Genomic DNA, 27,696 nt, shown 5'->3' with positions numbered 1-27,696 from the left:
TTTGAACTCAGGTTCTCCTTACTCCAGGGCCACTGCTCTATTTAATGCACCACCTAGTAACCCTGGAAGCTTCCACTTTCAAGCCATCTGATCTCTTTAATCTCTTATAATTTGGCTTTTAAAGTCATCACATCCTTCTAAAATTACTCTTTCAAAGGTTACTAATAACTTTCTTTTTTTTTTTTTTTTGGAGGGGGGAAGGCTGGGCACTTGGGGTTAAGTGATTTGCCCAACGTCACATGGCTAGTAAGTGATAAGTGTCTGTCTGAGTCCGGATTTGAACTGAGGTCCTCCTGACTCCAGGGCCAGTGCTCTATTCACTGTGCCACCTAGCTGCCCCTCCAATAACTTTCTTAATATTAAATTCAATAGACTTTTTTTTAGACTTTATCTTATTTGAACTTCACAGCATATGACACCTGATCATCCTTTTCTTTCACCCTGGTTTCTTAGCCATCACATATTCCTAGTTCTCCTACTTCTCTAACTACTCTTTAATTTCTTTTGGTGGTTATTTGTCTTCTTCATTATCCCTTATAAGGGATTCTCTGCAAAGCACTGGTCCTGGTTCTCTTCTTTGCTCTTTCTATAATCTCTTTTTCCAAATGTCATTTATTTCCATGAATTCAACTATCACTTACCCTTGGCTTCTGTCTCATTATCTCAGACTACAGCAGTGATTCCCGAAATTCCAAGAATGAATAATGCATCAAAAACTTACACAGACCTCAACAGTACATGACAAAAACCTTTTATGAATTCAATAATGCTTTTAAATAAATTTGTATTTTATTACATAGAATGATAGAATATAAGAGCTGGAAGAAACCTCAGGGGTCATCTATTATAAACCATATAAACAAGAATCCCTTCTTTAAACATCCCCAGTAAGAAGTCATCCAGTTTCTGCTCAAAGACCTATAATGAGGAGAAACTTATTATTCCCATGGCAAATTATTCCACTTTGGAATAATCTCCAGATGTTAGTTTTTATCAGTGGTTCCCATTTAGTGGTTAAGAGATTCAAATTAAGAATTCTTTAATAATGTCTTAGGCAACAAATAATTGCACAATTATGTTATTATTATGTAAATGTGTGTATAAATACATATTTTTATATGTGTGTGTACAAATATATGTATATTTGTATAAATACATATTTATATGTAAATATATGTGTGAGTATATGCATATATATGTGTATATATATATATCTTTCCTCTATGACAACCATGCATGTATTTGAAGCATTATAGGTTTATTTCTACAGAAATTCAAAACTATCATGATCACGCACACATTGATTTTGTCTGTGCAGCAATTACATCAAAACCTGATCTCTTCCAAGTACACCATGTTATTGTAGTTTTGGTCAAATTGTTTTCAAACCATTGTAAAAGTTTGACATTGGAGAACAACCTAATTCTAAATGGATGGGTAGAAGTGTGCACATTCCCTCATTTACATTTTATACACTATCCCAGAGTATTTCCCTTGGTCCCCTATTATGCTGTAATCATACCTTACTATCATAATATCAAGATGTTATGAACATTTTTGTTGTGTCATTGTTCAGGTGTGTCTGATTCTTCATGACCCAATGGACCATAGCATACCAGGCTTTTCTATCCTCCACTGTTCAAGTTCATTGTTTCTATCACTCTGTCAACTCATCCTCTACCATCCCCTTTTCCTTTTGCCTTTAATCTTTCCCAACATCGGGGTCTTTTCCTAATGAATCCTGTCTTCTCATTATGTGGCCAAAGTACTTAAACTTAAGCTTCGGTACTTGACCTTCCAGTGAACAGCCTGAATTAATTTCTTTAAGTACAGACTGATTTGATCTCCTTGCTGTCCAAAGGACTCTGAAAAGTCTTCTCCAGCACCACAATTCAAAAGTATCAATTTCTCAGTGCTCAGCTTTCCCTACAATCCAACTCTCACAACCATTCATTGCTACTGGAAAAACCATAGCTTTTTTACTATACCAACCTTTGTTGGCAAGGTGATGCATCTCCTTTTTAGTTTGTCATAGTTTTCCTTTTAAGGAGGCAAGAGGCTTTTAATTACTGTCTGCAATGATCTTTGAGCTCAAGAATATAAAATCTAATATTGCTCCTATTTCTCCAACCTCCATTTGCCAAGAAGTAATGGGACCAGTTTGAAAATTATGATCATTGTGCATACACACTATGAGAAAATTTGAAACCATCATGGATCATCACAAATGTTCTGCAGAAACAAACCTCATTTGCAGTATTACTCTCATTGCAGTACTAAAGTTGTTTTTCATTACTTATATTAATATTCTTGTTTTATAGCTTTTTAAATGAACTAGTTGCCATTCATTATAGTTTCTGTGAGAATATAGCTGGTGTGCCAGTAGTAGAAGGAAAAAAAAGTCACATTTGAAGAGATTATTTCCTTACACAAGTTTTTTTTTTTCTTTATAAACATTAAAAATGAAGCAATGTGTGCAACTGAACTTTTAAGTGCATTTATCACTGAATAAAGTGCTGGTCATTGGCTAATAATAAATATTTTTTAACTAAGCTTTTCTTTTTTGTCAACTGGTTAGATAACTAAAAACAAAATATAAATGCCATCTCTCAGCAAGGAGACTTATAAAATTCTCTTACCATTTTCTACTATACATACATATATATGTTAGTATATGTATGCATTTATGAACATTTTCATTTTATTCTTGTTTTAAATCAAAATATAGAAACAAACTCATTCTGGAACCAGATTTAAGATTATGTCTGGTATCAAATCTTGGTTGAAATAAAAAATAATCCAACATCAAAATTAAGTTCCTGTAAGATTATGTTAAACAGCTCTCAAGTTGTAACATATTTCATTTAAAATGTTATTTATATTCAGTAAAATTTGTAAAATAAGGAAATTTATTATAAAGTATTACAAATAATAGTAAGCACATGAAATATTGCTAGATTGTTTCTTTTAATTCTTATAAAAGATCATATAAAAATATTAACAATCATTTTATGGTTTTATAATTTTATATTTAGAGATTTTATAATTACGGACATTAAAGAGTAGTATCTTAACTAAGACCACTACAGCAGCTATGAAGAGTTGGCAGGAACCTTGAAAAGCAGTCCAATTGGTATCTGGAAATAAGACTGGTTTGTTGACCATGACCACCATGATAACACTTCTCCTTAGTATCTAAGAATGAGATGAGGTAGCACAGGATTACAAAACTGACTCTATTCAAAACTGCCATGATGGAAGAAGACATGGGAACTAATGGTAGTACTTCATATTCTTATACCACAAGAAGGCAAAAAACATTGGAACAAACAAAAAAAAATGGACCCTACCTGCTGGAAATGTTTTAGTGTAGATGGTAATGACCACTAAATTAGGCAAACCATGCATGTACATGAAGTGGACTGAAGACATGAACATTTTCATTGTGCCCCAGTGCTTTATCATAAAACAAATTGTAACATTTTACCAATTATGAGTAAGAATGTCATATGACTTTTTGTTAATGGTACCCTAAGCTACAAGTCATAATGTATTACTACCAGTATAGGGCAATAAAAATTAAAAAAGAAAAATGATAACAACAAAAATTGATAACCTTCATTTACCCATAAGACTAGATCAGACAAAATAAAAGATTAAATTGAAGAACTGCTTAAAGTCTAAAGAGGAAAAAGTTAAAGACCTTGAAGTTATTGAAAACCTTTAATGAAAACTCCAGAAATTACACCTAAAGACAAAAAAGGATTTTTACAAAAGCAATGCTTATGTCTCAAATGATTATGAAGAGGCTATGGGAATATACATAGAATGGAAATTTGGAAAGCTGTCTTCAAGTGTGGCAGAGTGAATACAACTAACATTCTAATCACAGAGGAAACAGAGTAACTTTTTTTTTCAAATGCTTTATTAACTTCTGACTTACATCATTCATTTCTGCCAGATTTTGAGTTACAAATTTTCTCCCCGTTTTTTTCCCTACCCACCCCCCCAAATAGCAGTCCCACAGGATATCCCCTCCTCCAATCTGCTCTCTCCCATATTTTCTCCCATACCCCTTTCAACTTTTCCAGTGGATCTCTATGCCCCAGTGCCTGTATATCTTATTTCCCAATTACATGTAAAATAGTATTGATAATAGTATATACACACACATATACACATACATACACACACATATACATACATATTTGAATATTTGACTTTTAAAACTTTGAATTCCAGATTCATTCCCTTCCTCCCCTGTCACTCACCCTTACTGGGAAGATAAGCAGTTCAGTATAGAATGTACATGTGTGGCTAATGCAAAACAATAACACAGTAGATATATTATAAAAGATTATATTTCCCTCCCTCCTATCCCACCTCCCACTTATTCTATTCTCTACTTTGATCCCATCCCTTTTCAAAAGTGGATGCTTCCAACTTCCCTCCCCCCCAGCCTGCCCTCCCCTCCATCATCCCCCCTCTCACCACCTTCCCCCCCTACTCTCCTGGAGGGTGAGATACCCTATATTTAGTGTGTATTTCATTCCCTCCTCAAGCCAAATTCAATGGGAATAAGGTTGACCCATTCCTTTTGCCTTTCTATTCTTCCCCTCCATTGTAACCATTTCTCCTTGCCTCTTCTGTATGAGATAGTTAACCCCATTCTGTCTCTCCCCATCTCCTCGCATTATATTCCTCTCTCACCTCTTAATTTCACCTTTTAAGTGTCATCCCTTCCTGTTAAATTGGTCCTGTGCCCTCTATCTATGTATATCTGTAAACATATATACACATATTCATATATGTATTCATATGCCCATATACTCTCATATATAGACACACACATTATATATATATGTCTATATATTCCTTCAACTACTGAGAAAAGTTTCATAAGTTACAATTATTGTTTTTCCATGTAGGAATGTTAATAGTTCAACTTTGATAAGTTCCTTATGATTTCTTTTCCCTGTTTACCTTCTCATGCTTCTCTTGCTTCTTGTATCTGAATATCAAATTTTCTGTTCAACTCTGGTTTTTTCAGCAAGAATGCTTGAAAGTCCTCTATTCCACTGAATGACCATATTTTTCCCTGAAACATGATACTCAGTTTTTCTGGGTAGGTGATTCTTGGTTTTAATCCCAGCTCCTTTGCCCTCCAGAATATCATATTCCAAGCCCTTCGATCCCTCAGTGTAGAAGCTGCCAGATCCTGGGTTATCCTGATTGTGTTTCCATAATATTCAAACTGTTTCTTCCTGGCTGCTTGTAATATTCTCTCCTTAATCTGGGAATTCCGGAACCTGGCTATAATATTCCTAGGAGTTTTCTTTTTGGGATCTTTTTCAGGAGGTGATCGGTGGATTCTTTCAACCTCTATTTTGCTCTCTGATTCTAAAACATCAGGGCAGTATTCTTTAAGAACTTCCTGGAGGATGATTTCTAGGTTCTTACTTTGATCATGGCTTTCAGGTAGTCCAATAATTTTTAAATTATCTCTCCTGGATCTATTTTCCAGGTCAGTGGTTTTTCCCATGAGATATTTCACACTGACTTCTATTCTTTCATTTGTTTGGATCTGTTTAACAGCAGCTTGGTTTCTCATAAAGTCATTAGCTTCCATTTGCTCCAGTCTAATTCTGAAGCCATGATTCTCCTCACTGAGCTTTTGAGATTCTTTTTCCATCTGGCAAATTCGACTTTTTAAGGCATTCTTCTCCTCATTGCCTTTTTGAGCTTCTTTTGCTATTTGAGACAGTCTATTTTTTAAGGTATTATTTTCCTCAGTCAGGCTGTTGACTCTTATTTCATAATTTTCTTGCATCGTTCTCATTTCTCTTCCCAATTTTTCCTCCACTTCTCTTATCTGCTTCTTAAGGTCCTCTATGACCTGTAACCAGCTCATATTTTCCTTGGAAGCTTTTGGTGCAGGAGTTTTGACTTTACTGTCTTCCCTCCTGTTCCATGCTTTGCTCTTTTTTATCTCCAAAATAGGAGTGTAATGTTGGAATCTTCTGTCTGCTTTGTTTCCTTTGCCTGGTCATGTCACCCCTCAGTCACTTGACCCCTGGGCTTTTTGCCACAGTAGGACTTTGCCAGCAGACAGAGGAGCTTTCGTCCCAAATGCTGGGGTTTCCTCAGTTGCTGGAGGTATTAGATGGGTGCCGTCTCTGAGGTCTCCACATGCTCTGACAAGCTGGGCACACACCCCAGGACCTCCACCCTAGACTGCAATCCAGATCCAAGCAGGTTAAAGCAAGAGCGATTACTCCTTAGACTGGTGCTTGGTCCCCCTACACTCTGCAGGCCAGGAGCTGAAGCTGCCACGTGGTGCTGGCTGGCTGTGCCGGTGCCTCAGCGGCTTTTCCACCTGGGGGCAAAAGCCACGCACTCCCACTTACTGGTCCCAAAGTCCAGACTGCACCGACCTCTCACTTTATCCTTCACATCTATGTGTTGATAAATCTGGAAATGGCCACAGCTGCTGCTGCTCTGGAGTCCCTCCAGCCCCAGGCCTGCCCTGGGGCAAAAGCCTTGGTGTGGGGCTGGCCTCGTCTCCCAGAGTGCTGTGCTGGCTGATTCCTGCCAGCCTGCTGGGCTGTTGTCAGCGGGACCCACCCAGAAACACCTGGCCGTGTAACCTTGAGCAAGTTACTTAACCCCAATTGCTTAGGGGCGGCCAGGTGGCTCAGCGAGTAAGAGTACCGGCTCCAGTGTTGGGACGACCTGGAGATCGAATCCCGGGCTCAGACACTCAGCACCACACCCAGAAATAACTGGCCGTGTAACCTTGAGCAAGTTACTTAACCCTGATTGCTTAAAAAAAAAAAAAAAATAAAATAAATAAAATATAATATTGTTATTACAGTACAAATAATTTTCTTGTTCTGTTCACTTTGCTCTGCGTTAATTCATATAAGTCTTCTATCCCCTACATAATTTATTATGGCATAATCATTTTATTACATTCATATAGCTTAATTTAATAAGTCATTTTCCAACTTATGGACACTCCTGTGATTTCCAGTTCTTTGTCACAACAAAAAGAGACATCAAAAATGATTTTATTTTTTAGCATATAGAACCTTTTCCTCTTCCCTTGATCTCTCTGGGGCACAGGTCAAGTAGATGTATAGCTTGATCAAATAAAGCCAAAAGAGCGAAAAATTTAAATAATCTGTAAGGTATCTACTATATAGAAAAAGAATACCTGGAAAACAGGTCAAGATTAGATAGATAATTCAAACATCACAGGGCCCCCTAAAATTCATACCCCCTTAAAAAAAGATATATTTTAAGAAATCATAAAATTGTCAGGGTATATTAGAAAGAAAAGAACACATGAAAATAAAAATTAGGTACTGATAGATGCCTAAAAGAAACCCTATACACAGTGAGTAAGAGCACTGCCCCCAGAGGTGGGATGACCTGGGATAGAATCCAGCCTCAGACACTTAGCACCCACCCAAAAACACCTGGCTGTGTAACCTTGAGCAAGTTACTTAACCCCAACTGCTTTAAAAAAAAAAAAAGAAACCCCATACTAAAAACGGGAAGGAATACTGTAGGCAAAATTCAGGTTAAGAAAAAATACTTCAAACAACAAAGAAATAGTAAAAGTTCTAAGGAACCAGAATGAGAATCACACAAAACAATGTTATAAGTAGAATATAAGAAATAAAATCTTAGAATTTGATATTCAAAAAGAAAAAGGCCTAAATCTAAGAATAATTTTCCTTGAAAAACTAAGAAAAACTAGAGGGAAAAATATAGGCCTTTAATAAAAAGAATATAGTAAATAATATTAGCTAGCAAAGTTATTTCATTCAATCCTGTTTTTCAAGAATTTTTTAAAATTTTCTTTTCTTTTCTTTTTTGCTTTTTTTTGGAGGGCAATTGGGGTTAAGTGACTTGCCCAAGGTCATACAGCTAGTTTTTGTGTTAAGTGTCTGAGGCCAGATTTGAACTCAGGTCCTCCTGACTCCAGGGTTGGTGCTCTATTCCCAGCACTACCTAGCCAAAATTTCAAAATTTTGGAAGCATTACCTTCTCACCTCTTTCCCTGGCCGCAGAATATCCCAGAACAAGTCTGGGATGTGTCTGCTCACATGACTTGGATGAAACAACTCAATTCCTTCCAGTGGGATATGACCATCAGGACCTGCCACAGTCTCACCTCCCAGATCCCTATAGATCCATAGCACGGTCATCTAACCTAATGAAGTAACCTAAGAACTCCTGGGCTTTGTTATCTGCCTCAATACTGAACCTTAGGTCTTCTGGGCTCTTCTGTCTGTCCTGTATCTGAATTTTCTTTTATATGCAGGGGCCAGCAAAGTTTTATTTATTTATTTTTTGGTTACCATTGCTAGGACTTATCACAAGTAAGCACTCAGTAAATGCTATTTCATTTAATCATTAATTCAAAAGGCCAGAATCTTTTAAAGGTGATCAAAGAACAGAAGAGAAACTCAGAAAGGCAAATACACCTGAGCAATAGGAGTGAATGATGAAGAGCTTACATGCTAAAAGAGGGAGAAGAGACAAGTGTCTCTTCAGAATATCAGTCTTCAAGGGTCACAGATGGAATTATATACAACCAGGGTCGATCTTTAGCAACTGTGTTCTGCCAATCTGGTTTTGAGAGAGGAAAGACAAAGATAAAAAGGAAAAAAAAAAACAACTCGAAATAAGTAGGGGAGAAACTAGAAGAAGGGAGAGAAGCTTAATACATCTTATAATTGGGGTTCATGACAAAAGAAGCAGGAAGAAGGGGGTAGGGAAAGTGGCCATCCCATGAAATAGCTTTATCTGAACTTTACATGAACCTCTTATTTGAAGCTAGCAAAGGACAGTTAAACAGAATTTGGTATAGAAATATTCTAAATTCTACAGTGAAACAAGCAAGGGGCAGGGATTTTTAAGAGAGAAGGAAGTCATAAACAAAACAAATTTCAACTTCAAAGGGCAGAGTATAAAGAATAAGTGGCCATCTGGAGCTAGGGTAGGTAAAGAGAGGAAATGTCAAGGAGTACAATCAGACCGTTTCATTTATAAATTACTAACGCTGATCACATTCTTTTCCCACCTATTTTTTGTAAGCAAGATGATAGAGGAATGTGAAGAAAAAAATCTTAGAGGAAATCTTTCAAAGCCCTGATATGAATGGCTGAGTTAACAAAACAAAGGAAGAAAGCAAAATTCAAAAATGTTGTTTACAGAGAAACTCACTTGAAACAAAAATTAGACACAGAGTTAAAATGAGAGGCTGAAAAGAATTTGCTCAAGCAATTGCTTAAGGAGTGGCAATCTTCATCCTGAGACAAGATAATATTAAACTAGACAGGATAAAAATCGACAAGATAACATTGAAAATAGTTAAAAGGAGATAAGCAAGAAAATTTTAATGTGGCACCATAGATCATAAAATATTATCAGTACTCAATATAGATATACCAAATGGCATAACATGTAAGTATTTAAAAAGAAAAGTTAATCAAATTACAGTGAGAAACAAAAAGTAAAATTATAATAGTTGGGGTCCTCAAAGTACCAGTTATCCTGAGGTCTAGACAAATCCAACAAAAAAACCAAACACCCAAGAAAGAAGCTAAGGACCCAAATAGAATTTTATAAATGTTGAATGTGATAGCTCTCAGGTGGTTACTGAATGGAAACTGAAAAGAATATATGCATTTTTTAGCAATGCATGCCACTTGTCTTAGTAATAAAATGGTCCCAAATGCAAATTCACTATTTAAATACAATAAAACAATGAGGCAAATAATTTTTAATAATGATAAAACCTAGCATTTATAAAGTGCTTTAAAGTTTGCAAAGTGCTTTACAAATATTGTCTCATTTTATTCTTACAACAACCTTTGAAGGTAGGAGTTATCATTATTCCATTTTTACTGAAGCATACTAAGGTTGAATGACTTGCCCAAGGGCACACAACTACTAAAGTCTGAGGTCAGATTTAAACTCAGGGTTTCGTGCCTGACCCCAGGTCCAGTACTTTATCCACTGAAACATCGAGCTGCCTTTAAAAGAAACCTCATAACTTTTACTAGATATAAGCAAATATTCAACAAAGATATGCCAATATCCAGCAAGAATATTCACGTGCCCACGCACAGAGATGTACACATCTCAACTGGATATAAACTATCTGTCAAATCCAAAAAGCTGTCCTTGATGTTGATTTAAATAAATAAAGGAAATAATTATTCATCACTACACATAAGAGTCTCCCAAAGGTGGGTCTTACAGGGTTCATTCCCCTAAAGGAATGAAATGATTAAGTTCATGCCATCTAATCAGCCTTTGGAGTCCATTGCACTGGCAAAACAGATACCTTAAGACCATGAGTTAGAGAATAAAAACCTCATATATAAGTGTAGGAAAAAAAAAGAAATATCAAACACATCTTTTACTGACCACAATATGATAAAAATTACAATCAAATTAAGGTCATTTGAAAAATGAATTCAAACTTATATAAAGTAATCATAAAGAACAGTTAGATAAATAAATAACAAAAACAACAATTACATCCTCCCCCAAATGGCAACAATGAGACAAAATACCAAAACTCTGGGATGCAGCTCTAAGCATTTTTAACAAACAAAAAAAGGAACAGATCAATGAACTGGGCATACAAATAAAAAAAATTAAAAAGCAACATATGAAAAGCCACAACTAGACATAAAAATTGTGAAAACCAAAGGAGATAATCATTGATAAGCAAAATTAATAAAACAAACCATTAACTAATTTGATATTTTAAAAAGGAAAACCAAAATGCCAGAATCAAAATTTCATAATAAAAAAGCAAATTACTACAATTTATTTCGCCCAACTATATACTAACAAGATTAATACTTTAAATTAGAAGAACTAATATTTCCAAAAATATAAACTACTTAGAATTAACAGAACAAATAAAAAAGGTAAATAACCCAATACCAGAAAAAGAAAATTGAAGTGACAATGGAATTGTCAAAAGAAAAAAAAATACAGGTCCATATAGATTTGTATCAAAATTTCAAGGAATATTTCTCCTCCCAATAAGCTGTGAGTTCCCAAAGGACTATCCTCACCTTTTTTTTTTTTTGGCACCCTCAGTATTTAGTACAATGTTTGGCACAAAGTAGGTACCTAGTAAATGTTCCATTCAGCTTCCAAAGTGATTTTCCTAAATCTGATTAGGTCTAATTATGTCACCCCCCTCCCACCAATCCTTCCCTTTAGCAAGACAAACTATTTATCTAGAACCAAGAGAGAATTATCTATAACAAAGAAATGCCAGAGGTTTTTCTAAAAAGTGCTGTTATAATATTTTATTGTATATAGTATCTTTGTTTCTATCTTTGGCAACCTTAGGACCTACCAGTGGTATCTCTGGCTTAGGGTTATATATTCTTAATATCAGGCAATGATTATTCTGTCATTCTGTTTTTATCTATTCTGATCCTTCTGAATAAGGTTATACTTGCAGAGATGAATTACAATCATGAGTACCATTGTACTAAGTTTTAGTAGCTGTATAAGTTCATACTTGCCTCCTTCTGTTAGGATCTCTAGTTCAAACTACTTATTACCTATACCTTGTGCATTTATATTGACAGACATCTTAGGGCATTAGGTTTTGTTGCTGGTTCTCTTCTCAGATTCTATCTTTGATGAACTACTGTTTCTATCATTTCGTATTCCAGCTCTTATGTTTTTTACCTGTTAACTCTGTTAACAGGCTTCTTTTTTTTCAGGCTTTTTTCAGTTCTTTAAGGGCAATTCTCTCTCCTGGATCATTCCCCATTCATTTTAAAGTCCTCCTAAACAGATCTCTAAGATTCTAAGTAAATAAGGTTTTCTGGCCCTGTTAGCTGCATTTCATTCATTTTGATCAGACAAAGAACATACTTAACAGCTTGAAACAGACAGTAAAATAAAAGGTAAAAGAGGGATAGCTATCAAAAGGAATACTAGGTTAAAACACAAATTCGTCTGTAAATCTTACAAAGAAAAAAGATAATCAACTGTGATCTCAGAAAGCAGAGAGAAACTGGGAAGGGCAAAACCAGTGCAAAGAAAGCTTGGCAATTTAACAAAGTTATCCCAAGGGTATTTGAGGATAAAAAAGGAAAGATGACTATAAAGAGAAGAGAAATGGAAAAGACTTGCAAAAATTAGTTGCAACAATCTTTTTTCTCTATCAAGGACTGGGACAACTATACTTAGATGCTAACAACATATTCCCTGAGGTGATTATAGTAGAAATAGAAATGGCACTGAAAAGAACCAACATAGAAAAAAGCAGCTGGATTGGATCAAGTGTGGAGGAGATCTGTGCTAGATGTAATACAATGGTGATAATATTGAGAGTAGTAAAGTTTTCACAAAGAGTATTCAACAAAGGCTTGACTATTTCACAAGTGATTGAAAGACAGAACATTTAAGATTATATTGTGCTTCCTATCTTTTAATTATGAAAAAGGATTTATTTGGTAAAAAAAAAAAAGATGCTTTAAAGCTTTCTTTTACAACAAGATGTCTCCCATCTACATAAGAAGATCATTTAGGATTTCTGGAAAGATTTAACAACAGAAACAAACATGTTGAATGACCTTCACATAGGACTTAAAACAAAGTGATACATACTTGCCAAAAATATTTACCATTTTCATGTAGATACTTCTAGGTTGAGGAAGAATTCCCTGTGATTGGTGAGATCCTTCAGATACTCCCATTTGTGAATAACATAGCAATAACTGCATCAAATTCCAGGGGCATACAGTTTCCTAGAGCCCAGTAATCATCCAAAGAAGTTGATTATGTAAAAATAATAACCAGTAACACAAATAAAACCAATAGAGTAAAAAAAAGATAAAAGATTGGGGGAAAAAATCTTCACATTATGTAATTCTGGTAAAAGTTTAATATCCAAAATCTACAGGAAGTTGACACCAATCTATATAATTACGAGTTGCTCTCCAACAGGCAATTCAAATGCTATAAAGAGGTAGCTTTCAAAAGAAGAAAGACTTACTATTATCAGCTAATTATAAAGCATAAATTCCCCCACCTTGGAGGTCTTCAAAAAGAGGCTGAGTCACCACTTGTCAAATGTGTTCTAGTGGATATTCCTTTTGTATATGAGTTGAATTACATGGTTACGAAAGACAATTCAGATTCTCAAATTCTGTGACTTTGTAAAACTGAAGTACCAGAAGCAATAATAGGGAACAAGGAGGACACTGATAACTTCTGCAGGGATTATAAACAGTGGTGAGAGAAGTTAAGGTCAGATTCATTAGAAGAAAACTAGGTGGGAGTTAAAAAGAGGAGGCTAGAAGTACAGGCATACCTCAGTTTATTATCATTCACAGATATTACTTATTTTTTAATACAAATTAAAGATTTGGGAGGTGGAGTCAACATAACAGAGTAAACACCTGACCACTCCCAAATTCCCCTGTAAACAACTTCAAAATAATGCCTCAAAATGAATTCTGGACTGGCAAAATCAACACAAGGGCCAGGTGAAACAATATTCAAGTCCAAGACAAGTTAAAAGGTTGGCAGGAAAGGTTGTTCTTACTGGGATAAGAGGGAAGCACATTCTGGTGCATGCCATGCCCAGCAAACCATTAGTGAGACACCAAGGCTAGGCAAAAGCCAGCAATGATGTCCTGACTCTGGCACAGGGCCCAGAGCCCAGACAAAAAACTGATGGTGCCTGAATACAGGCACATACTTTTTTTTTACTTTATTTTTCTTGTGATTTTTTGTTTTTGTTTTTTTTTGGTCTGTGTTTTCTTTCATAACATGACTATTATGGAAACGTTTTACATGACTACACATGTATAGCCTGTATCATTTGGAAAGGAAAAGAGTGAAATTGGAACTTAAAATTTTGAAAACAAATGTTAAAAATTGCTTTTACATGTAACTGAAGAAAAATAAAAATTTTAAAAATAAATTTTAAAAAGAGAAATCATTAAAGAAAATTGCCATGAAGTTCTAGAATAAGAGGGTAAAATAGAAATAGAAAAAAAAATCCATCAGTTATCTCCCAAAAGAGATTCTAAGATGAACACTCACAGGAATATCATAGCCCTAAGTTTTGAAGTTCCCAAGTTAAGGATAAATCACAAGCAACAACAGTCCAGCATGGGCCATGCCAGCACAGACAGTACCAGAGAAGGCCTCGGGCAACTGAATCACTGGCATCTGTGGTAGTTTTCAGACTCCTCAACTCACAAATGCCAAAGACAACTTAGAAGGTCAGTAGGAAAGCTCAGTCTAACCTGGGTAAGAGAGGAGCAAGTCCAACCCTAACCCCAGATGGTGGTGGCAGCAGCAACAGGTCCTGCTTCTAGAGCTCTTAGTCCACAACTGGTAGGGGAATCCAGCAGCTGATCAGAGGTGGATTGCAGGGAGCTCTTTGGTGGTGCTGAGGCAGGATTCTCTTGCTTTGCCTGTGCTTGGATCTGGGTCACAGTCCTAGGTGATGGTCCTAGGTTGAAGAGGAACACTGGCATGGTGGAGCTTGTGACGGTGATGGAGAGGGAATCCTCCTCACAGTTTCAAGGCAGAAAAGAGTGCTTGTGGTCACTCACAGACAAGAACACAGGTCAGGAGAGGAGTAAATACCTCTCTTTTCAGAGAGCACAAGTTGAGTTGAATATGAAGGGGTAATATCTCAAAAATAAAATTAAGGAGTGAAAGAGGAATATACTGAGAGGAGAAAAGGAGAGGCAGAATGAGGTAAATGATCTCACATAAAAGAGGAAGAAAAAGTTTTTACATTGGAAGGGAAGAGGGGAGAGGTGAGAGGGAATGAGTGAACTTTTACTCTCATCAGATTTGGCTTAAGGAGATAATAACATATATACTCAATTAACTGGGTGTGGAAATCTATCTCACCCTACAGTAAAGTAGAAGAGGAAGGAGATTAAGAGGGTTGGGGATGATAGAAGGCAAGGCAAATAGGAGGAGGGTGTAATCAGAAGCAAATACTTTTGAGGAGGGACATGGGTCAAAGGAGAGAATAGAATAAGTGGGGGTGGGATAGGATGGAGGGAAATATAGTTAGCCTTTTACAACATGACTGTTATGGAAGTGTTTTGCATGACTGCACATGTATAACCTATACTGAATTGCTTGCTTTCTCAATGAGGGTGGGTGGGGAGGGAGGAAGGGAGAGAATGTAAACTTAAAGTTTTAAAAATGAATGTTAAAAATTGTTTTTACATGCAACTGAGAAGAAATCTATCTTGCCCTATAGGAAAACAGAAAGGAAAGGGATAAAAGAAGGGAGGGGTGATAGAAGGGAAGGCAGATTGGGAGAACGGCTAATCAGAATGCATGCCATCTTGGGGTCGGGGGAGGGGAGAGAGGGGGAAAAAATTTAGAACTCAAAATCTTGTGGAAGTGAATGATGAAAAAAAATTAATAAATAAAACATTGAAGACTTTTGAATTGAAAATTTGAATTGAAAAAATACAAGCAACAAGAAATGAACAACTTAAATACTGTGGAGATACAGTCAGGATTAAGACAAGATCTAGTAATTTTAACATGAAAAGACAGAAGGCCTTGGAACATTATGTTCTGAAGAGCAGAGGAGCTGGGTTTTTGCAACCAATACTCAGCAAGTTGAGCATAATCTTGAATGAAAAGAAACAAACATTTAATGGACTGAAGGACTTGTCAGGTATTTAGACAAAAAGATCAGAACTCAAAGGAGAATCTGACATATAAGATCCAGAATATAAGGTAAGCATTTAAGATAAGAACTCAGTAAGGTCAAACTGTTTATTTCTTATATGGGAAAATGTTACCTGTACTGTTAAGAATGTTATAGCAATAGAGAGCAATACAAAATGTAAAACAGATAATTTTGATTATATTAAATTAAAAAGATTTTGTCCAAACAAAAATTACTGCAACCAAAATTAGAAGGGAAGCAGAAAATTGGAAATAATTTTTTACAGAAAGCATCTCTCATAGTCTTCATTTCTCAAATATATAGAGAATTGAGTCAAATTTAAAAGACTACAAGTCATCCCCTAAGTGATAAATGGTCAAACAATAAGAACAGGCAGTTTTCAGATAAAGAAATCAAAGTTATCTATATTCATATGAAAAAATATTCTAAATAACTATTAATTAGAAAAATGCAAATTGAAACAACTCTGAGGTACCACTTCATACCTCTCAGATTGGCTAACAGAACAAAAAAGGAAAATGATAAATATTGGAGAGGATGTAGGAAAACTGGGACACTAATGTACTGCTGGTGGAGTTGTTAACTGATCCAACCATTCTGGAGAAGAATTTGGAACTCTGCCCAAAGGGCTGTAAAATTGTATACCCTTTGATCTAGCAATACCAGTGCTAGGTCTGAAACCCAAAGAGATTTAAAAAAAAAATGGAAAAGAAACTATTTGTACAAAAATATTCCTAATAGTTTTTTTGGATGGTGGCTAAGAATTGGAAATTGAAGGTAAGCCTGTCAATCATGGAATGGCTGAACAAGTTGTGGTACATGATTGTAATGGAATACTACTGTGCTATAAGAAATGACTTCAGAACAACCTGGAAAGACTTATATGAACTAACACAGAGCGAGTGAGCAGAATCAAGAGAACACTGTACACTGTAACAGCAATATTGTATGACCAATAACTGTGAATAACTTAGCTATTCTCAGCAATACAATGACCCAAGACAATCCCAAATGACTCATGGTGAAATGCTATCTACCTGCAGAAAAAACAACCGATGGGTATCTGAATACAGACCAACATATACTATTTCTTTCCCTCTCCCCATCTCTGTCTCTCTCTGCTTTTTCAAGTTTTCTTCCACAAAATGACTTCTATGGAAATGTTTTACATGACTGAACATATATAAACTGTATCTGATTTTTTATCATCTCAGGGTGGTAGAAGGGAAGGGAGGAAGAGATAGAATTTGGAACTTAAAACTTAAAAAAAAAAGCTAAAAAATGTTTTTAATGTAATTGGCAAAAAATAAAATATTTTAAAAAGTAATAAGGGATATAAGGACTGAAGATCTCAATAAGGATAAAAACAAGTTTAGGAGAGAAGCATTTGTTGCCTCTACTTCTTCCCCTCTCACTTACTTATTAACCCTTTGGCTTCTAACTTCCTCACACAACTACTGAAACTGCTTTCTCCAAAGTTACCAGGGAACTTTTAATTGCCAAATCTGATGGCCTCTTCTCATTCCTAATCCTCCTGTCTGCCTCATTATATATTCTTGACTATCTCCTCTTGGATTATCTCTTCTTTCTAGGTTTTCATAACATTACTCTCTCCTGGTTTATCTCCTGCCTGTCTGACTACTCTTTTTCAGTTTCCTTTGCTGGCTCACCATCTGGGTTAAAGCCTCTAACTTTAAGTAGGGAGAGGAGGAATGATAAGGGGTAGTGGTCAAATAAAGGTATATCTGAGTTTCTAATTAGGGAAATGAACATTTATGGGTAATCATTAGATATAATGTGTGACTGTCCCTATTTGTGGGAGAAATGGAATTTAAGAAAGTTAAGAAACAGGGAGGTTAGGGAATGAATATAAGTGGATACTAAAGTGCCCTGGTATAAGGGCCCTAGTATAAGTTGATGAGGAGAACAAGACACTGAGGTATAAATTGAACTTCTTGAAAAAGAAGTGAGGATGATAAGGGGGTTAGAATATTACAGTTGCCATAATTAAGATTGGGTAGAAAATATTAACTGAGTGGACTTCCAAAGAGGAGAGGTTACTGAGGGAGGTAAAACAGTTTGGAAGCAACAAGGAGAATAGAATATTCTAACTCTTCCTCTAGCACCAGTATGTGAAAGAAGGTAGACTCACTGCTGAAGTGGAAATCCAACGATACAGCATTATCAGGAGGGAAGGAGGTCTCAGTGAGGGAAAGAGTGTAACAAAAAAAAGGGACCAGGATAAAAGGAGGAGGGGGTTAGGGAGAATCTTCTAATTAGCCTGTCTTATAACTCTTAACATATAAACAGGGTCCTGGCAAGTGGAGGGCCACATTCCAAGAGCCTAAAAACAAATTGCATAGGAATCAGAATAGTTAGCTAGATCTATGCAGTACATAATAACCCTTCATATTACCAAGCAAGGAGTCATCTCAGGAGAGGTAGAACATCCCCTATAGCATGCATTCTTGCCTAGAAACAGAAAAGAAGCCAAGGCACAGCTGAATACACATCCTAAAATACATCTTTTGATTTTCTATGTTATTTGTAATCCTAATAAAATTTCTAATAAAAGAATGAATTTAATCCAATTCAAAAGCCATTTATTAGCTATCTACTATATACAAGGCAATGAGCATACTAGGCTCCAGTGATAAAAAAAAAAGACCCCAAAACAAACCAAAAATAAACAAATAAATAAATCCAAATCCAAAACAATTCCAGACATGCAGAGACTTAAATTTTTCTAGGGTAAGCATTCTTAACCTTTTTTGTACCATAAATGTTCCTGTTAAATCTAATCTGATCAAACCTATGGACCCATCAGTGTTTCTGAAATGCATAAAATAAAATACATAAGATTATAAAGGAAAACAATGATACTGAAACACAATGCTCAAAGTCACACGGCTAGTTTTTGTGTTAAGTGTCTGAGGCCAGATTTGAACTCAGGTCATCCTGATTCCAGGGCCGGTGCTCTATTCACTGCGCCACCTAGCCGTCCCAAAATGTATTATATTCTTTGATCCAAAGATTTCACTGTTAAATATATATCCCAAGGAAGTCAATAACAAGAAGAAAGTCCCTACATAAATAAAGCAAGGCATCACAGCCTTTTTCTTAATAGCAAAGAACTGGAAACAAAGTAAATGCTCTTGTACAAAGGAATGACATACACACTGTTGTACATAATGTTATTATATACTATTATTACTGTTTAAGAAAGGACATTTGTCTCCTTTCTCGTTCAGCCAGCCAAGATGCTGTAATGGGAATGTAAATTTAAAGATCTTCCCTGCCCCTAGGCTAAAGTGCACCTGGAGCCTGGGGTAGGAGGCTTGTTTTTCAGTAGATACTTTTTGATTGGCCAGTGGGTCCAAAAGGTGAGCCAGGAGAAGGCTATATAAGCCCTGATGTGAGGCTTTGTTTTGGGGCTCACTTTGAGAAATGTTCTGTGATTTGATCAGATGAAATTCTGGAAAGCCGTTGTCCAGAGCCCCCCGGCTTTGAAACCCAGATGTTGATTTGGTATGGATGTAATGGTTGGACAATTTGGAAATCTGTCTACTTGATCTGTTTCTCTGACTTGATAATTCTGTCTGTGTATTCTGAAGTTCAGGGTGTTGACCTTTTTCCCCTGAACTAGGTAAAAGATACATGTTTGACTGATTAAAGTAAGCTTGTTAACCCATTTTGAGTTGCTTTCCTTTATCAAAGCAGATCCAAGAACCTGTGTGAGCAGCCACCCTAGGGACGCCGGGGTGCTTGCTGCTACAGATGCCAAAAGGGAAGAAGGCCAAGGGGAAGAAGGTGGCTCCGGCCCCTGCTGTAGTAAAGAAGCAGGAGGCCAAGAAAGTGGTCAATCCTTTGTTTGAGAAGCGTCCCAAGAACTTTGGCATTGGTCAGGACATACAGCCCAAAAGGGACCTTACTCGATTTGTCAAATGGCCTCAGTACATTAGACTACATCGTCAAAGGTCTATCCTTTATAAGCGTTTGAAGGTTCCGCCAGCAATTAACCAGTTCACCCAAGCTTTGGATAGTCAGACAGCTACTCAACTGCTTAAACTGGCTCACAAGTATAGACCAGAGACAAAGCAAGACAAGAAGCAAAGGCTGCTGGTTCGGGCTGAACAAAAGGCTGCAGGTAAAGGAGATGTCCCCACTAAGAGACCGCCTGTTCTCAGAGCAGGTGTTAACACTGTTACTACCCTGGTAGAAAACAAGAAAGCACAGTTGGTAGTGATTGCACATGACGTGGACCCCATTGAGCTAGTGGTCTTCCTACCTGCCTTGTGCCGGAAAATGGCGGGGTTCCTTACTATATTATCAAAGGTAAAGCAAGACTCAGACGCTTAGTTCACAGAAAGACTTGTAGGAGCATTGCCGTCACACAGGTTAACCTTGAAGATAAGGGAGCCTGGCTAAGCTGGTGGAAGCCATAAAAACCAATTATAACGACAGATATGATGAGATTCGTCATCACTGGGGTGGCAGTGTTCTGGGTCCAAAATCAGTGGCTCTATTGCCAAGCTGGAAAAGGCAGAAGCTAAGGAACTTGCAAACAAATTGGGTTAAATGTGTATTTGATTTTCCCTATGTAAAAATAAAAATTTAAACAAAATGAAAAAAAAAAAGAAATCACATTTGTGATGAATAGAGAGAACTATTCAAAGAGTTATATGACCTGAAACAGTGAAGTAAGCTGATCCAAGAAAACAATATACACAAAACAATCTAGATGGAAAAACAAAACAAATCATCCAAAAGCTGATGATTCAAAATTACATAGAATAAATATGTCTCCAAAGAAGTGACAATACAGTTCAACTCTACTCCTTTGCTGAGGTGGGAGGACCACAAGCATGGTCTATTGCACATATTTTTAGACTTTTTCAATATATGGATTAGTTTTACTGATGTTTTTTCTTTAAAAATATTATTTGTTATGTGGAATACCTCTCTAGGAGTGGAAAAAAAGAGGTGCTGGGAGGAATATTTTGGTGATGTTAAAAAAAAAGCAGATATCAATAAATATTTACTTTTTTTAAAAAGTGAAATGAGACCAAGAAGATAGTAAACACAAGGACTATAACATTTTAAATAGAAAGAACAGCAACAAAAAAAAGCCTTAATGCTGTAAAATTATAATGACCAAGTGCTGCTCCCAAGGGAGATACCTCCACTAGCTTCTTTGAAGAGGTAGAAGATTATAGGTATAATACATATAATATCAGATTTTTTTTTGACATTTTATTTAGCTTGTCAGAACTTTTTTCCCTCATTTTTTTATTCTTGGTTATAAAGGATAGTTCTGTTGGAGAAGGTTAGGAAGAAATAGGGTGGAAAATAGGTGATACACAAACAAAAAGATAAGAAAATTAATAGTTAACAAAATAATGTTGTTTTACAAAAATACCCAAGAGAAGATCTCTCTCTCTCTGGATGAATCAAAATAAAAATCATGAGCATTGAAAAAAAAAGTACCATAGGAGTAAATCCCTTGTCCACCTATAAATACATGTCTCTATGGCTCCAAGTCCCAAAGACAGAGTCTTACAAATTTCATCCAGAATAAAAGTTTTCTTTCCATATATTAAAGACTGCATTTTACACAGGAAATGTCTGATCATACCACAAAAGTTTAACCCTAAAGCAGCCCACCATTTCTATTAATGGTGGGAAGCATGCTAAAAAGAATACAACTATAAAGTAGAAACACAGTTTAAGCTGATACTGAGCAAGGTAGTTTTAGTCTATTATCCTGAAAAAATTTATCCTTGTATCTGACAAAATTTCCTTCTGCTAAAAAAAAGTATTTATATGATTATGCTCACTATGGACCACCTCTTTTCAACTTAGTCAATTATCATTGAGATTACAAAAAAAAAAAAACCCAACACTAAATGAAAGCCAGTCACACTTGGAAGATCATATCCTGTTTTTAAAGGTACCAATTTCAGAAAAGACCACAGTTTATCAGATACTTACTGGGCTCCCGGCTCTCTGGTGAAATGCATTCTCTGATGGATTCTGTGATTCCCAAACTGGCTGCTGTAGGCAGAGGACCAAGTAAAGTTTCCAAAGCTGGTGGCTTAATTGGGTCTATGGTTCCATTTCCACAACTTAGATCATCATCACTGCTCAATCTGTTTCTATCAAGAAGTTCTTTATAAAAGTCTTTATTTAAATGATTTGCAGCTGCTTCTAGTTCTTCATCTTCTGCCTCATCTTCTCCAAATACACTGGAAGTATTATCATCTATGGAATCTATTAAAATAATTTTAAAAGATCAGTGTCATCTGTTACTAAAATGAAGATTATAAGAACAGAAAATCATTTTTTTATAAAAGAAAAGAAAAAATCCTTCACTAAGCTGCAGAAGCTTATTTCAATAAACTTCTAAAGCAATCATGAAAAGATGAACTGTCAAAAGATATGTTTTAAAAATGATACCTTTTTCTATGAGACTTCTGAGTTTTATAAAATAATTTATGCTTTTAAAATGTTTTATTTAAAAGCACCCAAAATTCACCACGGGAATTATAAATGAAGTGGATATCATACTAAGACTTTGTCATCTTGATAAATGGAAATAAATGAATAAGAACATCAAATTTCCCATAAAGCAATAACATTAAGCAATCAAACTGGGGCACCTAGGTGGTGCAGTGAATAGAGCACCAGCCCTGTAGTCAGGAGAACCTGAGTTCAAATCTGATCTCAGACACTTAACACTTACTAGTCGTGTGACTTTGGGCAAGTCACTTAACCCCAATTGCCCTGCCTTCCCCCTCCAAAAAACAAAAAAAGAAAAGAAAAAAGAAATCACTCTGATTTCTGAATGTGATTGGTATGGGCAAATTTTAAGTATTTCTGACCATTTCAATGGCAGAAAGGAAATTAACAGACCTTGTGAATATAGTAGAAAAAGTCCTGAATTTGAAGGTAGAAGGTGTGGGTACCCATGTAACACTGAACAAGTCAATGAGTCTCTCTGGGCCTCAGTTTCATTTTCCATAGAATGAAGGGCTGGACTAGATAGCATTTGAAATCTCTTCGACCTTTACCTGAAAAAGCTTATGACTGTGATATCAATGTCACAGATCAACTGTGATGCCTTCTTACCAAGTAAAAGTACATGGCATTTTCAACTAAATTAATCACAATTAAAGTTCTCACATCAGAATAAGTGTATTCAGGTCATTTTTCCAACACATGAGGCTTTCAAAACTTTCAATTCTTAGGAATCTGTATGAAGGATAAAATTTCACAGGTATGCAGATTCACAATAGGAAATAAAAAGAGTTAAGGTGACATTTTGGTGAGCAATTCCCAAGGTATACCACAAACCATCACCAGGTGGCACTGTGATAAAATCCAGAGTTGGACAATCCTTGAGACTAACCCAGTATGGCACTTCTTATGCTCTTTGTTTTTATTGTAAGCAGGCCAAGAAGAGAAAACATAGTAATCAAGATATAATACTGAATTAAAAACTAATTGTACGTGTATGTTGTTTAAAATTATTCCTTATCTGGTGAGGTTATTTTCTGCACATGTGAAATGAGCCATCAATCCATCAACACATGTGTATGTGTCTGTGGCTACCATAGTAAACATCTATTGACAGCCACAAAGAAATGTTTCCTGTCTTGGATTAAAAAATCAATAGCAGCAGGTTAATAAGAGGAAATATAGTATACTAAAGGGGACTGATTGACATTGAAGTCAGGAAAACTGGGGTTCAAACCTCAACTCAGATTTGACACTGACTAGTTAGATGTCCCTAGAAATGTCACTTAAAACTTCTCCAGCCCTCAGTTCTTCATCTATAAAATCAGAGGGTTAAATTAGACAGCCTCTAAGGCCCCTTCTCAGTTCTAAATCTATGATCTTATGATGCTACGGCATGAGCAATAATGCCCAATGGCACCAAAGAAAACTATGTTTAACTATTAAATCTTTTCCTTTTCTTGACAGTAATTAGAGTTACATCCTATAGGAAGTATAAAAACACTTCCAATGTTAACAGCTCAGTTTTTCAATCTCAGCATAGTAATTGTCCATAAATAGAACTGCCCGTTCTTAGATTACTTTATGATATTGCAATGGAAATGCAAATTTAAAGATCTTCCCTGCCCCTAGGCCCTTTGATAGTCTTTAGAGACTCTGAAAACCTTCCTTGATTTGAAAATGTACTCTGCCTCCCAATAGGCTGAATGTGCTCACATGGAGCCCGTGGCAGGAGGCTTGGTTTTCAGGAATGCCCACACCTTGATGCTATGTGATTGGGCAGTGGGTCAAGAGGGTGGTTACATTCTCTGACCCAGGAGAAGGCTATATAATCCCTGATGTGAGGCTTTGCTTTGGGGCTCACTTTGAGAAATGTTCCGTGATTTGATCAGATGAGACTCTGGGAAGCCGTTGTTGAGAGCCCCCGGCTTTGAAAAACCCAGATGTTGATGGTAACTGTGATTTGGTATGGATGTGATGGTTGGACAGTTTGGAAACCTGTCTGCTTGATCTGTTTCTCTGTCTTGATAATTCTGTCTGTATACTCTGAAGTTCAGGGTGCTGACATTTTTCCCCTGAACTAGGTAAACGATATATGTTTGATTGATTAAAGTAAGCTTGTTAACTCATTTTGAGTTGCTTTCCTTTATCAAAGCAGATCGAAGAACCTGTGTTGGCAGCCACCCTGGGGACACTGGGGTGCTTGCTGCTACAGATATAATCAGATATTCCATTAAATATTTGTGTGTATATTTATACACACGTTCATATATACATATCCACATGCACATACACACATTTTAAAACTCTTAATCAACTCTTTCCAACTGAAGAATGGCTCCAACATATGTATAGTTAGGTCCTTTGTTAGGACTTTTCTTTTCAAGATTTTTATAATACCACTACATCAAATGCAAAGGAAAGATACATTCATAGAGCTGGATGAGACTTTAGAGATCTTTATAAACTTTCACCCAGTGCAACCCTTTTATAGCTTCTCTGAAAGGTGGGCATGCAGGATTTCTTCATTTTGTGATTTTCTGACTCCATTCTTTGGGTTCTACTGGCGTTATCAGTAGTATAATAGTTCCATACATGTGGGTGTATGCAATCCTTTCTCCCTTCCCTGCCTTTCCTTTCCTTTCCCTTCCTTTCTCTTCCCTTCTCACACATAGGACCATAATAGGCCTGGCCCAAGCTCCACTAGTAGTATTTTGGGTCCTCCAGCCTTACAGTGAATGTCAATAGTAACTTTCTCTGAAGCCTCAGGGTCTTCCCCTCCCAGATTGATTTTTTTTCTTAATTAATTAGAATTAATTAGAAAATTAAAGGAGTTGTGCCTTGACTCACTTCTTAAAGAGGCCTATTCACTGAATGGGTAACACCTTACTCTACAAAAGGCCTTAGCCTAAAAGGGCCAGGGTCTCCCAATGCATCCTAGGTCATCCCCAGTCTTCCTGATGATTATCAGGTCACTGCACCCAGATAGCTCTGGAGGAGAAAGTAAGGCTGGTGACCTTGCACAGCCCTCCCTCACTCAAATCAAAGTCAATTGCAAGTCATGTCATCAATTTCCTCCTGTCATGGTTCTTTTCAAAAACGAAGGACAAACGCAATGCATGTTTGTGTGTATGTATATGTGTGTATAATGTACACGTATGTATACAATGGAAAAACTGATTGTAATTGTAAGCTATGCTGCATATGAAGGAATGAGCCCGTGTTAAAGAAGAAATCCTTCTAAATTCATTAACTGGCATTTTCCATCATTGAAACAAGACTGTATGCATGCTAAAATGCAATGGCACATATCTTTTCCTCTGATCACATGATCAAGCTCATTTTCTTTGTATAATATAAAGAAAATCAAAATTGTTTTCAATTCCATAATTCTTAATTTTAATACAAAGAAGACTGGGTTAACTTACCATCTTTAGTGAAATGTGCAAGTGCTCCTTTTACCTTCGGCCTACTATTTTCTAACTCAATCTCTATCTCATCCTGGTAGCTGGATATTTCACCTTTTGTAATAAATTTAAAAAAAAAATTACCAAGTAGTATTCAATTCCTAAGGAAAAATAATCCAAGCTATAAGACAAGACTACTACCTTCCACATCCTCAAGTTCTTTAGATAAGGCCTGTTCCAGCTGAAACAGAAGAGGAAAAAGGTATATTTCAGTAAGCAAAATAATACACTCTTGAATAAAACTTTTATTCTGTAATTCTTTTTTTTTGAGGGGGGAAGGCAGGGCAATTGGAGTTAAGTGACTTGCTCAAGATCACATGGCTATTAAGTATTATGTGTCTGAGGCCAGATTTTAACCCAGTTCCTCCTGACTCCAGGGCCAGTGCTCTATTCACTGCATGACCTAGCCGCCCCTATTCTGTAATTTTTGTACTACTGATTATAAAGATATTTGTTTTTCCACAGTAAGTCTCTTTTGCTTCCCATCTTTTTTTGGGGGTGGGGATGGGGGAGGGTTTACCATAACCAAATAACATTTCTTAAGAAACTGAGAAACTGCTAATAGGTCTAGATTCTTCCTTCTACTCCATTAGAAAGGATGACAAATGTTGGGTTTGACTGAATTATTAGTATATTAATTTAAAAATGTAATCTGGATGGGGCAGCTAGGTGGCATAGTGAATACAGCCCCAACCCTGGAGTCAAGAGGACCTGAGTTCAAATCTGACCTCAGACACTAAACACTTACTAGCCATGTGACCTTGGGCAAGTCGCTTAACCTCACTGCCCTCCAAAAAGAAAAAAAGTAAAAATGTAATTTAGGGGAAGAGAACATTTTAGCAAAATTTTAGTAGATATTATTTAGCTACTTCTGAAATACTGTAAAACCTTAAATACTGTCTCCACAGTTGCAGGAATGCTAAGGATCAGTGTATGTTTTGTGTGTGTGTGTACACTACATACATGTATAGTAAATGATCTTTCTCATTGTAAACAAGGACATATTTAACACAAGTACTATCCTTGAATAATTCAAAATGATGAATTCACAATATCAAGCATATACTGCTAGACAGAAGAATATTCATAGTTAAGAAGTTCTAGATCAGGAAACATGAAAATCACAAAGAAGAGAGTTGTTTGAGAAAACATCTAAGGAACAAAGAAGACTTTCAGAGCTCCTGAAGGAAGAACTAAATTATACAACTAGAAAAGAAAATCTAACCCAACTGTGAATCAAACAGTAATGGGATGGGGGGCTGGTAGAGGTCATTTCAACATCCAAGTGGGCCTTCACCATTATCCTGAATAAAACTGTAGCAAACTCATAAAAGCTCCTAACCTCATCCTTAACTTATATTCACTTCATGAGGCAGTTACTATAAGACCAAAGAATACCAGAGCCCAATGAATGATTGGAGACCACTGAAGACCAAAGAATAAGGGCCATGTGTAACACTGTAATAGCGAATTTATGGTAAGAATTTGAAACCTATTACTAGGATGCTCCATGTTTTTCTAAGACCAGATTTGAACGACAGCACGGGTAATATGCCTGAATGCTAAGATATACATATAATGAGAAACTGTTCTTACTTTATCTGAAAAAAAAGAGATAATTTTTAAAATGTTAAAAGAGTTATGATGCTAGTGTACATTAAAGACCTGAATGTTAAGAGCCAGAGGAACCCTAAAGATTATCTACTTTATGAATAGAGCACCGGCCCTGGAGTCAGGAGGACCTGAGTTCAAATCCAGACTCAGACACTTAACACAAAAACTAGCCATGTGACCTTGGGCAAGTCACTTAACCCCAATTGCCCTCCAAAAAGCAAAAAAAAGATTATCTACTCCAGCCTCCTCATCTTACAGATGAGAAAATCAAGAACTAAAGCAGGGATGTGACATTTTCAAGTCTATACAGTAAGTTAGTGGCAGAACTGAGACCACAATCTAAGCATTTACATTAATAGT

General features: G+C 36.3%; 1 protein-coding gene and 1 pseudogene across 1 annotated transcript in view; one reads left to right on the top strand and one right to left on the bottom strand.

The window, feature by feature from the left end:
* The window catches only part of BRF1 (BRF1 general transcription factor IIIB subunit), a 176,553-nt gene that overhangs the window by 53,807 nt on the left and 95,050 nt on the right, over nucleotides 1-27,696 (bottom strand). The window contains exons 9-11 of the mRNA XM_069082346.1: nucleotides 25,864-25,903; nucleotides 25,684-25,776; nucleotides 21,731-22,009 (exon numbers count right to left, since the gene is read on the bottom strand). Coding sequence (XP_068938447.1) covers nucleotides 21,731-22,009; nucleotides 25,684-25,776; nucleotides 25,864-25,903 — 412 coding nt within the window. The remainder of the gene's footprint in view (nucleotides 1-21,730; nucleotides 22,010-25,683; nucleotides 25,777-25,863; nucleotides 25,904-27,696) is intronic.
* On the top strand, nucleotides 19,224-20,380 carry LOC138156871 (large ribosomal subunit protein eL8 pseudogene; annotated as a pseudogene).

This window comes from Petaurus breviceps, unplaced genomic scaffold (assembly GCF_028583685.1).
Source record: "Petaurus breviceps papuanus isolate PSGF00001 unplaced genomic scaffold, PetGlider_PUasm1.0 164, whole genome shotgun sequence".
Lineage (NCBI taxonomy): Eukaryota > Metazoa > Chordata > Mammalia > Diprotodontia > Petauridae > Petaurus > Petaurus breviceps.
This window is presented reverse-complemented; position numbering and strand designations above follow the sequence as displayed.